The sequence below is a fragment of the Phodopus roborovskii genome, unplaced genomic scaffold, assembly GCF_943737965.1.
Source record: "Phodopus roborovskii unplaced genomic scaffold, PHOROB, whole genome shotgun sequence".
Taxonomy (NCBI): Eukaryota; Metazoa; Chordata; class Mammalia; order Rodentia; family Cricetidae; genus Phodopus; species Phodopus roborovskii.
Window position 1 is genome coordinate 25,284,414 of NW_026126480.1, and position 14,544 is coordinate 25,298,957.

A 14,544-nucleotide genomic window follows, 5' to 3' on the forward strand; every position below is an offset into this window, starting at 1 on the left:
AAGTTGGTGTGTGGAGCCACAATTCAGGAAGGAAAGTTAGTCCTATGGTGGATGGAGATGGAAGTCTCAGCAGAGGCCGGAGGCTCATGGCACAAAATGGGCAAAAACTTAAGAATTATCTGCATTGTTTTATTGCCTACTTCATTTAATGGAAAAACTAAAACCTTTTGCTGATCCTATAGCACTATTAAATTTATCAAATTAAGAAAATGCAGGTGCTCAAGTTATAGGGTTATCAGTTTTAAAGATGTTTGCCCAAAATGAGCATGACACATTTCTATGGGTCTTCGTTGGTTTGCCAAGGACAAGAGAGGCCTGCTACTGTACCTAGGAACAAACTACCCTGCCTGTTTCCAGTCTCAGAGAAACCCCCTTCCCCATGGACAAGGCCAGCCTTCCTCACCCTACACTGCTAAAAGATTCAGGCAAAGGACAGGTCCAGCTAGTGATTTTAGATGCACACCTAGACAACAAGGCTTGGCTGTACTCATAAGTCACAAGCTGCCTTACCATTTCAACAAAGCAATGGACAAGTCACCCACAATTCCCATTTCACACCCCCAGTCAGCTGTAAGCAGGCAGCTTGCTGCCTTCCTGCTTCATTGAGACCCAAGAAGCTGATTCTAACACTCTATCCATTGCCCGAGGCACCTTCTTGCCATAGGCTATATAGATGTAGGTTCCCACAGCCACGACAAAGTCAGGTGTAATGCATCTCAAATCCTGAGCCCATCTCTATTCTGTTTAGAAGCTCGGATAAGTGGACATGGAGAATAGGATAACCATAGCAGAGATGGGTAGTGTGTGTGTTCTAGGCAGAAGGCCCTAGGATGGATAGACAGACAGTTGCTAGAGAGTTAGCCTGTGTTTTTCTCCCCACTCCATCTGGAAGGACCAAGAAGTTTGCTAGTGTGAATCAGGAGTCAAAATTTATTGGCAATCATTCCCTTCAGACTAACCACATCCATGTGCCCAACTGTCTTACATTCTACCTTAGCAAGTCCAAGCCAATATCAAATGACTTCTTTTGAAAATATATTATTTATTTTACATTATGGGTGTTTTGTCTGCATGTATGTAGGCATATGTATGTGTGTACCATATGCATGGATATGTGTACTCATGGAGGCCAGGGAGGGTGTTTGATCTCTTGTAATTGGAGTTACAGACAGTTGTAAGTTGCCACATGGGTGCTGGGAATGGAAACCAAGTCTTCTGGAAGAGCAACCAGTGCTCTTAACCACTAGGCCATCTCATTACCCCCATCAAATGACTTCTTGCTTTGAGCTGAGGACTGATTCCATTTGGCCACACAGCAGAGGGCAGGGACCCTGGCCTTGCTTATTTTGTGGTAACACCCAAATATAAGGCCTGGCGCTCAGCAAGCATTCATGGAACTTCTTGGTGTCTGTGTAAGAGTATGTGTACATGTATGTGCACAGTTAGAATATATGGAGCCCTGCAATGATCCCTCACAAAGGGAGGGCTGTAAGTTGATTTCTTCTCTGAAGAAGCTGGCCAGGCTCATTAGCCAGCTAGAAATCACTTTCAAATAGAGGCACACTCTGGGGATTTCCCCCGGCAAACTCTTCCCCCCCCTTTCCTCTGAAATTTTTTATTGAGGATGCCTCTGATGCTTAAATAAGGCAGAGGATCTAACTGAGCAATGCCTCATTTATCTAGCACCATCAGGGAAGAAATGAGGTGTCTATACACAAAGGCATTCTGAGAAAGTGAACTCTAAATTAAGCTTTCTGGTGGCATCCCCTCTGAAAGTGTGCCCTTCGGTGCTGTCCTCAGAGACTCTCTTTCTCCTCCCCAACTCTCTGCCCAGGGATAGTCACATTGCCTCTTTTGTCCTCTTTAATGTGCCGTTTAGAAGATATTGGGAGTGCTTGCCTTTCTTTCTTCCCTTTGAGTGGGTCTAGTGTCCCTCAAGGTGCCCTCTCACAGGGTGTCTGTCTATTGCCACTGTGGTACTTGGAGTATTGGATTACAATGGCATTTGCTCAGTTCTCTCCAGACATATTAACCACATTAGGAGACTAAGATGTATTTTCTATCCTTGAAGTCCAGCTAGGACCGGGCATATGGAGGAGATACAGAGAATGTTTGCTGGGTGAGTTCATGAACATGTCAAAATCAGTCTGGCTAGTTTGGCTTCCAATGGAGTAAAGGTCACAGGCTATAGGGCATCAGCTTCCTGAAAGTTCTTCTACAGCTCAGAGGTCCTTCAGTTTTGCTCTGTTCCAGAGAAAGGATGCTCTAATATCAGTTACAGCCACAGGTATTTTGTGGCAGCTAAGTTTCCCTTTTTAAATTGTGCTCTGTGATAACAGTATTTATATCCACTTAAAATGTCAACAGGTACCCCCATTATCTGTCACCAGAAAAATCAAAAGCCTTGGGTCCTCATTTATCTTAAAGATCTCTCCATGGGAAGAGCCTCAGGGTCCATGGGCCCTCCCACTTCTCCTTTACCACATCGGGACATGACACCTTCCTCCCCCAGTCTGTAGCCTTCCTCAGAATGTTCTAAGAGCTGGCTACATTGCAAAAGAGACCATCTAAAGGGTGGCCACCCAGTTCCAGACTGATATCTGTATGTCAACACTCTGCTCCAGCGAAGGCAGAAACAGTGGAACCTATGGCTTCTCTAAAGTGCTAGGAACTGTTGCTCCCTCCCAAGAAACTCATGCTCAGGCCTATCTGTGTGGAGCAGACACATGACGATGGAGACAACACAAGCTGATGGCAAGCCAGGCAAGCTCCCCATCCCTCTGCAACACAAAAGATGGAGCCACAGGACACAGATGAGCAGCTCAGCCCAATGCGTTGGCCACAATGCTGAAGAGAGCTTGGAGTTACAGAAAATCAACTGAAATGACTTGCAGGAAGCGAGGGGCGTCAGGAGAGCAACTGCTTAAGCAAGTGATGATGCTGGCCCTGAGCCAGAAGCAATGGAATGGCCCCGCCTGGAGACACGGATCCGATCATCTTACGCTTCTCCCGGGCCGACAGCCCCGTGCTGACTTCTTCAGCACTTTGTAAAGCACGTTGATCAAAGGTTCATTATTTTTAATCTGTTCCAAACAGAAAGGCAAATACAACAAAACGTAACAGGTGAGACATCCAACGACACTTGAAGCAGCCACAGTCTGGGGGCTGGCAAAGGGGAACCTCAGAGGTGAGGTGTGCAGACAGTTAAGACAGCCTCGGTGTGTGAGCTCCCAGGTAGGGACTTCCCTGCCACCTGCCTCTGAAGAACAGGCCTAATCAGCTTTGCTTACTTGTGGGGAAGGGAGTCTATGTGGGCTGACCATGCATAAGGTCCATTTCCTGGCTCATTTCCTTTCTAGATCTGCTGAGGAAGGTGAGGGAAGCCTGGCAGAAGAGATCAGTGTCTTCCTGCCTCCCTCAACACATTCTATAACACCTAGAAGCTTGGTTTTGAGTGGCTCCATGCCTCGTTTCATTTCTAACAATTATTTTCCACAGAAAGTCCTTGAATCTCACCTCTATACATGTGGTGCAACTAAACATCCAGGACTAACCAAATGCTTAGAGCTGGTGCTGAAAAGTCTATCAGGTTCTTGAGACCGAGCAGTGGGCAATGCTGCCACTGAACCTGAGCTTAATCCCGGCAACCCGCATCATGGAAGGAAAGAATCTGCTTCTGCAGGTCCTCTGACTTTCACACACACACAACTCCAGCCTTACCATATGCACACACACACACTTCTACACGCGCACATGCACAGACACATTAAAAAAATGCAAAGAGAGAAAGGAACCACTGTCCCTACCCTCCAGGTGGGTAGATCCCAGGCTAATAGAAGTTATATCTTTTATTAAAGGGTTGGCAATTGAACCCAGGGCCTCTTGTATACTAGACAGCTATTTTACCCCAAGTTATACCTCTGGACTGACATCAGGATTCCTATAGTGGCTCTCCAACTTGAAGGTTCAGGCTCCATGCCAGAGGCAGGTCTGGAGTAGGACTCAAGATTTTGCATTCATGACAAATTCCCAGGTGTTGCTGCAGTAGCTGGTTGGAGACCACACTTTGAGAACCACCACTTCTGAGGGAGGTGTAGCTCAGGTGGTACAGTGCTTGTTTAGCCTTCACAAAGCCCTGAGCTCTGCCCAGCACCACATAAACCAGACACTTATGCATTTACAATCCCAGAGGCAGGAAAATACAAATCCAAGGTCACTGGGCTTCTAAGAACAACTGGGATAGACAAGACCTTGTCTCAAAACAAAAACAAAAGAGTACAAAACAACCACTTTGAGGCAATCTTTCTCAACCTTGGCTTCATTTTAAAAACATCCAAGGAATTGTTTGCTTGCATGGTTGGTTTTTAAAGAGTAATGCTTGAGTATTCCAATTAAGTCAGAGTCTCTAAGCGCGAAACTCATGCAATGATGTGTATTTTCCAAGTTCTCCAGTGGTTTAGCTCACAGCTGGGGTTAGTAATCTCTGTTGCTGAATGGCAGACCTCAAATTTTAGTGTGTATAAAAGTCACATCAGAGCTTGAGCCTAGGATTCTTAGCACAAGAGTGCTAACTCAGTAGAAACCTCCAGATTTGCCTTAAACAAAACATTTATTTGTGTGTGCACCCTGTAGAGCATGTGTGAAGGTCAGAGGTCAGCTTGTAGAGTTGGTTCTCTCCCACTACATGGGTCCTGGGGATCAAATTCAGGTCATGGGGCCTGGCAGCAAGCACCTTTACCTCTTTTACCTCCAACCTCTGCTTCTACTTTTATTTATTTATTTATTTATTTATTTATTTATTTATATTTATTTATTTATTTATTTTTGAGTCGATGTCTATGTATCCTTGGCTAGTCTGGAACTATGTTGCCTAGGTTGGCTTTGAACTTGAGGCAATCCTTCTGTCTCTACCTATTGAGTGCTGTAACTATAGGCATGGATTATGCCAGGCTCTGAAGTTTATTTGTTCTTTGAGGCAAATTCCCTATGGAAGCTTTGGTGGCTGTCCTGGAACTCCCTATGTAAACCAGGCTGGCCTCAAGGTCACAGAGACACCCTCCTCTGCATCTCAGTGCTGGGATTCAAGGTGTGAGCCACCATGTTCAGCTTTTTTTTTTTTTTTAAAGACAGAGTTTCTCTATGTAATCCTGGCTGTTCTGGAACTCACTCTGTAGATCAGGCTGGTCTCGAACTCACAGAGTTCCTCCTGTCTCTGCCTCCCAAGTCCTGGAATTAAAGGTTGGAAAAAAATTTTTAAGGGAGGAAGTCACCATGATCTGTAGGCTGGCCTCTAATTTATAGGCTCAAATGATCCTCCTGTCTCAGTCCCCTAAGAAGCTAGAACCACAGGTGTATATCATCATACCTGTTCTGTATTTTTAAAAATCAAGTTCCTAAGTGTCTTAGAAATAGCTGATGTCCCAGATAACAACCTAAAAAAACTGTCCCAAAAGCTGACTTTGTAAATAGACAAGCCCTGATCTCAGGCTCAAACTGTCAGAGCGAGCCCAGAGTGCTACAGATGTGAAGCCAACAAAGGCACACTCCCTGGGAACTCCCTGGGGTTGAAGGCAACCTTCTGTATCTACAAAGATATCGCCCAAGCAGCCGAACACACTCTGCTCAGCCTTGTGTGAATGTGTTTCACAGCTGTATAAAAATAACTCCAAGTCAGGAGCACAGGCACACATCCATAGTTCAGGAGTTCAGGTACTTGAGAACAAATTTGGCAACACCATTAGACTCTATCTAAAAGAATAGATTTTTTAAATACTATGGATAACAGCGACCCTACCACACAGCCCACTCTTTGAAGCCAACCAATGGAGTGCAGGTTCTGAGAAGCAGAATTTCCATGATAGAAACACAGCCCAAAGATGACAAACTCAGGGCTGAAGGCAGTGCCAGTTAAGGGACTTCTTCAAAGTTCCTTAACACCTCTGAGACACAGGTCCTTGGTTAACAAGGTAGGGACAGCAATACCCATTATTCAGGGCTACTGAGAGAATTAAAATACAAATGAATCAAGTGCCCACACTGCCAGGCAGAACAGAAGTTTCACCACTGCTCAGTCCTTTCTACCCTGGCATCACCAAGAGAAAGAAGGCCAGAGAAGCAAACTAGCTAAGAGCATCTTCTACGAAGTACCTTCATCTGATCACCTGAAGGAGGAAAACCAACCCAAGGTGCTAGGAAGAAACCACCACCAGGAAACTGGAGTGTGAGCTGATCAGAGGGGTGGATGAGCCCTGGATCTTTGGCTCTTGGGACAAGAACATGAAAAAGCCTAAGTCAACACAGCAGAGTGAGGGGATCAGCAGATCAGATATGAGAAGGGGAAGCCTCTAGAGAAGCTCATTCTAGGGCTGGGACAAGCACAGGACCCTGGGTTGTACACACACACACACACACACACACAGCTGATTTTAATGACACAGGCCAGTTATCCCAGCTACCTGAGAGGCTGGTGCAAGTTCAAAACCAGCCTGGGCTACAAAATGAACTCTAGTCTGGGAATTTATTAATAGTAAGACCTTGTCTTAAAACAAATAGTAAGACGAGAGTTGGTGACATAGTTGAGTATGGCTCAGTGGCACGGTGCTTGCCATACATGCACAGGAACAGGAAGTTGATCCTAAAGAGGCCGAGCTTGTCTCCCATGCCAGAACGGTCTTCGGGTCATACTCAAGTATACCCACTTTCCTGAGTGTGTGACCTCTTTTTGTTCTGTCTCTTCCTGCAGTACCACAATGACACCCCCCTCATTTGAGGACATTCCTTCTGCCCAGCATGTCATAGCATCAATGAACCAATAGGTCTTGGAGTTCCAGTCCACAAAGCCCAGTGACAGGACATTCACCACTATGAGAAGGCCCTTTCAGAAAAGCATTTCTACCAACTGAACCCTGTCTGCCTGTAGCTGCCATCTACTGGGCTCAATCCTCTTTAGAGTCATAGATAACACAGGGTGACCCACCAGAGTCCCACAACCTGTCTCCATTTCTCCCAAGCTGCCCTAACTCCCTGTCACTGCATGGCAGCCAGCCACTGCATGGCAGCCGTGCAGCTGCCGCTGTGAGTCTTCTCACAGGCGAACTTCCCACCATGGATATCCTCCCTGGGGAAGAGGATATCAGTATTCAAGGTAAGCAAAGCAGTGACATGTGGTTAACCCCCTGGACCACTACCCCAGACAATGGGAATTGGAACACTTTTAGACTTAGCAGATTGATTTAGGCTTTGAACATCTGTAAACATTTTCATCTGCAGGCCCTCAACCCTGGGCCCTGGGTCCTCCAATTGGCCACTCCTCTTAGAATCCATATCCCAGCAGGGTCTGTGCAGGGCAGAGCAGGTCCCTGCCCTCTGGTGTGAGCCATGGAGGCACACGAGCCCTTCTGATCAACACTGCACACACAGTCTAGTATCTTCTCTCACATGGGTAGTGGGAGAGTCAAGCCTCCTCCAGCTACGAGAGCTTCATCCGGGGACCAGCTCCCTGAGAAGAGCTCAACAATTACAGTAGCAGATACACAACCAGGAAAATCTGGCTACAAGCCCAGCTGTTCTCATGACAATGTCAGCATCCAGAATACCTCCTCAGGTGACATTGCTCTTAGCTAGAAAAACACCCCTGGATATAACTTGCCTCTCCAGCCTATCAAATCCATTCCCTGCCATTGGAATCCAAGCTTGGCTCTCCCAAAAGTTTAATGCCTTTGGGAACATAGCAGCACAAATGACACATTATTAAAGGCTGGTAGCAAGGTGAATGTGAGATTCCGAGTAAGCACTGGACCCAAATTTACCTCTGTCTCCAGTGTGGCCTTGAGAAAGTAATTTACCTCCCTTATAGGGCTACTGTGCAAGCTAACGCAATAAAGTAAAACACATTACACGGGCAATCACTTCTCAAGCTTCTGTTGGAGTCTGGACAAATAGGAACTCTTGCTCTGAAGCCTGTGCCTCGGTTTCTCCTCTTTTAATCTCTGTGCTCACCTAGCCTTCCCTCCTAGGCCTATGACAGAATCAGGAGTCACATGATGTTTCTATCTCACCTCATGGCTCTAATTTCAGCACTGTGCCCTGCCTCTCTTTGATTCACTCTGGTCCTGTCCCCACCAACTTCCTAATGACTACTCTGAGCCATGATTCCTCAAAGTTTTGTTCACATGCTTCCTGTTTCCTCAGAATCCTTTCCCATGGCCCATAGGGATTCTCATGACTCCAACTCAGAATTTAGCTAAAAACAAACAAACAAAAGAATACAACCCCCCCCCCTTTTTGTGTGTGTGTTTTTTTAAGACAGGTTTTCTCTATAGCTTTGGAGCCTGTCCTGAAACTAGCTCTGTAGACCAGACTGGCCTTGAATTCACAGAGATCCTCCTGTCTCTGCCTCCTGAGCGCTGAGATTAAAGATGTGCACCACCATTGCCTGGCTCAAATAAATCTTTGTATGATCACTGTATATACTATCACTTGGTAATATTTTCTTTCCCCAGCAATATTAAATGGAAATTTCTTATGACTAGGGCCTCAGTTTTCTTTTGCAACTGTCCTTGTCTTCTGTACAGCTGGGCATACAGCAAGTGTTTAACAGATGCATAAGTGAACTGGGAGATATCTAACCAAAGGTCTTGGTGGGCTGTAGGCTTAGGAAAACTCCATCTGCTACCTTAGGTGCTAGTATTTATAGCCCCATGAGGCTGGAAGAAGATCCCTGCTTTAGAAATATCTCAAGCCAGTGTAGTGCAGATAAGCATGGTCCATAGGCTCCTTCCCTCCCTGGGCTAGCTAAGATTACTCTCCTCCAGTCTGTTCCAAGCCCCAGCATGAGAAGAACTGTCCTCAGAGGGAATATGCAGGGTAGTGGCAAGTCGGTAGCAGCTTTCTCCATGGAAGAACATGTCCCAATTCCCCAAGAGCCCTTCAGGTCTGTTGTGAAGGCTGAGCCAGAGCCTGAGCTTTAAGCATGTACAGGCTCCTAGAGCTCAGCTTAACAGGGAGAGCCTACGTATGGGTCTCAGAGCCCCATGGCTCTATGTGGAACTTGCTTCCTCATCAACAAACCCAAAAGACCCACCAAGCCACTTGTGGCTGAAAACACACATCAGCCACTGCCAAACACAATCCCACCAGCAGCAAAGGCTCTGAGGAAGCCAATGACTATTTCCCAGGAACCTCTGGGTCTAACCAAGAGAAGGAAAAGATCAAAATCATGACCCTTATTCTCTAAGCCAGAGACCTCCTACTAGGGCTCACAAGCATAATCACAATAATCAGACTATAAACAATGAAGTTTTGATTCAGACATGAGTTTTCACTTAGTGTCTGTAGCATGAATGTTGGGCTTCAATAGCTAATACACTCAGAAATATGAGTGTCAATGGGAGGTGAGATCCTGATGCCACTCACCTTCAAAGATTATCTTTATTTAGAAGTGTGTGTGCCTGTGTGAGCTGACTGTACCATAAGCATGAGGGTGCAGGTGGAGGCCAGAGGGAATTGGAGCTCTAGAATGGAATAATAGGTGGTGGTGAACTGTCTGTGGTGGGTGCCGGGAACTGAACCTGGGTCCTCTGCAAGAGTAGCAAGTACTCCCAACCCGAGGTATCTCTCCAGCCCTATCACCCACCTTTAGATCCAAGTACTCCAGGTCCTTCTTCAGCTGGAGGTAGGTGTCATCAGCCTTCCAAGGAAGCAGAGAGGAAAACAAGAGAAAAACAATTACGAACACTAGGAGTTAAAACACTTGGTTCTTCACAAGTAGATCATTCACATTACACAACTCTGGAGACATGGGACCACAGCAGACCAACACAATGGGCCATGGAGAAAGCACAGATGTCTTGCTGCAACTCAGAGCCCTCTTACAGCATGGCAGAGCTTTGGGTCACCATGAGGAAAGCCAGCTTATCCCTGCACCCATTGTGGTTTGATGGGGAGGAACCAACAAGAGGGCTAGGACCATAGAGCAGATGAGGCGGATGCTGGGCTCCTGAGGCAGAACCAGGAGATCTGCCTGGGAGAGCACTTGTCACACCCAAAGCTAGGATCCCATTGACACCACTGCTCTAATTCTTGGCATCAAAACTTTGGGCTGGGCTGTCTCACATGCATGAAGTAATATGATTCCAAATGATGTAGATGGATGGCTGGAATAGGCAAAGAGAAACAGCTTGGCTGATCCAGCTGTTCTCAGTAAGACCTTAGGTTCCAGGAGGATAAGTAGCAGCTGCTACAAGTAGCCTGGAAACTTTGCTCTTTTTGTTCAGCAAGAAGCCAAAGCAGCCACTCTAGGAACTAGTGAAGGGATTCCTGGATAAGACTGTCTATGGTGTCTCTCATGGTCTATCAAGCTCTTCGGTGTAACTATTGAGAATAAGGCTGCCCACAAATCACACTCCCATTCAATAGATTACAGAAGCTAATTGAAGCAGAAGAGATGCAAGAGCTTAAGAATGGTCCAGATACCATGTTCTTAGTGGACGGAGGGCCTCCAGCTGAGCAAGCCAAGGATGGGGAAGATAGACAATTCTAGTGTGAAACCATCACCCACATACACATGAGAAGTTCACACAGTGCTTTAGGCATGAAAGCCCTATCTGTAAGGGATGTTCATGTCTTGCATAGGCTTTCCCTATACTGCCTCCCTTACCACCCCGCTTCCCCAAGTCACTATCCCTACACACTTTGAACAGGAGAAAAGACATGCTATTTAAAATCAAATTCATGATTTAGGCTTTCTCCCCCTCCCTTTTGTGTGTGGTATGCATGTGTGCATGTTTTTGCATGTGTGGGGCACACACATATGCGTGAGCACTCCATTGTTCTTCCACCTTATTTATAAGGCAGGGTCCCCCAATCACCCAGAGCTCACTGATACAGCTAGTCTTGCTCTGGGGCTGGAATCACAGGAGGGCAGCCACACCTACCCAGCTTTTATAGGTTTCACACTTTCATGGCAAGCTCTTTAACCACTGAGTCATCAACTCAGTGATGACTTTGAACTTAAGTTTGTTTGTCTTTAACATGTTCATTCTTACACTCATTTTTTAAAATTACATTTCCTGGGTCCTTCAAGTCTTACTAAAAGGGGTCAGGGAAGGAAGCTGACAATACAAGCACCCTCATTTGTCCTCTGCTTGGCTCTGTGATGCATGGAGAGACCGGGTGTATGTGGCTGAACCACCACTGCCCAAGGACAACGCTACAGACAAGAAGGAGTCTATTTTCTTTAACTGCTCCTGGAGCCCAAGGGAGCAACACCCTCAATTCTAAACCCAAGGCCGTGATGCCATTTAACACTAAAACAGGGATTCTGGCTCCAACCTGCAAACTCTTGGTGACACAGCAGTGAGTCACTGCCTCTTCAGGATCCTTTTGTCCCATTATAACAACTAGTCCCACCTTACCTATGCAGATTCCTATAAAGCTAAACAGGGCAAGAGATGAGGGCTGTTCTGCAAGAGGAGGTGCCCTACATTCCCCTCCAGGCTGACCTACATGTCTTCAACGAGTGACAAGGCTGAGTGACAATGAGTGACAGGGCACAGTTCTTAGACAAGATGACCATGTGCCAGCCTGGCAATCACTTTGCACAGCTCAAGAAGCAAGGTTCAGGTCTGTCCCACCCCATGCAGCCCCTCCCCTGTGCCAGAGTGGGTGGGGGTGGGGGCACTCTACCATTGCTCACAGTGACTGGCTATAGCACCCAGAAGCAAACAGGCAAGGGAAGAGGCAGAGAGTCAGCCAGCAGGACAGACCATAGCACACGGCACGGGGGAACATGGGTGGCAGGCCATCCCTGCCTGGGCCCAGGAGAGCCCACCGGCGCTGACCTGGCAGGCAGGAAAGGTCAAGTAGTGGTGCAGTAACTGGCCCACGGCGAAATTGCGCACACTAGCCAACTTGGCCTGGTGCCGCTGCAACCGGGTGAGCAGCAGCGAGAGCTCTTCCAGCTGCGGGCGTGTAGACACATCGGGAGGGAGTCAGCCACCGCAGGGTACACCGCTGCAATTATACTCTTCACCCCGTGCCAGGACAACACTGATGTGACACCACTAGGCAATGATCACATTGGCTCTGTCACTAGGGCAAATAAAGGCACCGCCAGCATAGGGTACCAGAAGCTGCTTTCTCGGAAGCCACCAGTTCAGCTTCACCAGGAGGATGAGAGCTTTCAAGGGAGAGTTGTTAACCAATCACAGTGAAAGCCAGGGAAGAAAGGAGGGATGCTAAAGGAGAAAGCAGGTAGCTAGAATATACTTCCAGTAAAATCCAAAGAGGGGACCAGCCCAATGTTCTCCACTTTTCCTCAGTCTTTAGAGGGCCTGCTATGAAGCCTGAGTGAGCCATGGGTCCTCTCTGTCTCCTCATCACTAAGAAGGGGTTAAAAGCTGCCCCGTGGGCTGCAGTTGATGGGCTCTGAGGGAGGAAATACCATGGGCTAGGGTATCCTATGCCACAGCATGTCAATCACCTGAAGAGGCAAGTGAGGGGCCGCTTACCGATTTCCCGTGTAAGCTGGGAGCGCTGACTGTGTGCGTCATGTAACCCATGGACGGCATGGAACGCCTGTCCACATGAGAGGAGCTCTGAAACAGAAGAGGAGAAGCCAGGCTGAGGTCAGGCAAGCAAACCTCAGTCATTCACCTCCAGGCCCACCTACCTGGGTGCCTGGTATCCAAAATGGACATACCACCTTCCTCACTGGGCACAGCAAGCAAATGGTCCGTGGAGAGTTAAACCTCAGTTGGGTTGTTGTGGATAAATGAACTGACTAGACACCAACACCTTTTCCTGCCTTGTAGGCTGCCAGGAAGCCAGTGAGTGACTCTGTCTCTCAATGTCATACCCCAGACACCTGGCAGAAGTTCCTGGGGCCTCACCTTCATAGCATGACCCTGTGCCTTCCTGGGAGAAGTCCCCAGTGAGATGTCCACACTCCTCCTCTGGTTGGGCGGCTTCACTGTGACCCTTTCTGCTGGTGTATGTGGCCGCCGGGGTGGGAAGGGCCTGGGAGGCCCTAGAGAAGGGATGTCAGAAGGGGATGGAGGCACGGAGATGGAGCGGGGCACCTCCAGCATGCTCCGGCTGTGGCCCTGCTCAGGGAACTCTGGAGAGCCAGCTCCCATGGGTGCTGTAGGGCTGCCATGCCGGAACTGCTGCCTCTGTTGCCACTCGTACAGCTGCCACACAGTGCCATCCCTGTGTGCCCGACGCTCCTCGCTAGACATCTTCAGGTGGCTGGCTCGGTCCTGTGCATACTTGTAGTCACTGGGCAGGTTCCGGGGAGGGGGTGAAGAGCTCCCAGATGGGTATCTGGTGCTCTTGGGAAGAGTCTGGTAGTTTTCTGGGAAGGACAGGGGCTGACTGGGACCCTGGCGAGGAAGTGTCTGGTCTAAGGGCAAACTGAGAAAGAAAGAGCATGTCAGGCCATCAAGTAAGGCTCAGGAAATCCACAAAGTCAGCTTGCTGGGGAGACTGTGAGGACCCCAAACAGTGACTGAAGCAAATACATAGGGCTTCTCGCTGAAGAAGACCCCAGAGGCAGTTTTCTCTGACAGCCTCTCCTCTCCCGCCAGCTGTCAATGACAAATAACGTGTGTGGATCTGGGAAGGCTCACAGTTCTCTCCTTCTGCCTGGGAGCCTCACACCAACCCTGGAAGCTCACAAAGAAAATGCTGGAGCGGGAGTCTTCCCTTTACTACCCTTCTAACCCAGAGACTGGTTCCTTCCCTCCAGACAACTGATGGCCTCCTAATGTATTTCCTGTGCACGGTCACCTGGTCTGATGACTCTAGTGTACCCCAAACCCTTCAGTTCCCTGCTGTCTATATAACATTTAAACCCTTGGCTTGGTGCTCGTGGCTTTTTTTTAAAGATTTATTTTTATGTGCATTGTTGATTTTCCTGCATGTATGTGTATGTGAAGGTGCCACATAGACTGGAAATGGAGTCACAGTTGTGAGCTGCCATGTGGGTGCTGGGAATCAAACCTGGGCTCTCTGGAAGAGCAGCCAGTGCTCCTAACCACTGAGCCATCTCTCCAGCCCCACTCAGGGCTTTCTAACATCTGATGACAACCTACTACTCTGAAATACTGCTGTCTTCTCACTGCTCCTTCCAAGGCTGAGACCAGGCTGAGGTGGGCCAGTGGTCCAGAGCGCAGCTGAAGGGACACCCCACCCCACCCCATGAGCATCCCATTGCCCATCAGGGAGCTCCCCCACCTCAGTAACTTCTCTCTACAAAAAGCAAAAGTAGGGAGTAGCCTGCCCTAGGTTCTAATCTGAATTTTACCATACATGGGCTATGTGATCTCAGGAGACTTACTGAGTGCTCCGAGCCTCAGTTTCCCTGCCTGTATGTGAGGTAGTATTACTGCAGACAGCAAGAACATACATGGTACACATACATGCAGGCAAAACATTCATACTTGCAAAATAAATCTAAAAAGTCTTTTAAACACAGATTTAGGAATATAGTTCAGTTGCTAAGAGTCATGCCAAGCATGCACAAAGCCCTGGGTTCAAAACTCT

The 14,544-nt window shown here is 47.8% G+C and overlaps 1 protein-coding gene across 13 annotated transcripts in view; it reads right to left on the minus strand.

The window, feature by feature from the left end:
- Positions 1-14,544, minus strand: part of Plekha7 (pleckstrin homology domain containing A7) — a 181,824-nt gene that overhangs the window by 20,285 nt on the left and 146,995 nt on the right. For 7 of the 13 annotated variants that reach the window (XR_007835017.1, XM_051192747.1, XM_051192748.1 and 4 more), the window contains 5 exons: positions 12,891-13,413; positions 12,510-12,596; positions 11,841-11,960; positions 9,635-9,688; positions 3,003-3,083 (listed from right to left, as the gene is read on the minus strand). Coding sequence is in view for 12 of the 13 variants with exons in the window: in XM_051192747.1 (XP_051048704.1) it covers positions 3,003-3,083; positions 9,635-9,688; positions 11,841-11,960; positions 12,510-12,596; positions 12,891-13,413 (865 nt within the window). In the remaining variant the exon portion in view is untranslated. The remainder of the gene's footprint in view (positions 1-3,002; positions 3,084-9,634; positions 9,689-11,840; positions 11,961-12,509; positions 12,597-12,890; positions 13,414-14,544) is intronic. The other 6 variants (XM_051192753.1, XM_051192754.1, XM_051192758.1 and 3 more) reach the window with 3 other exon arrangements.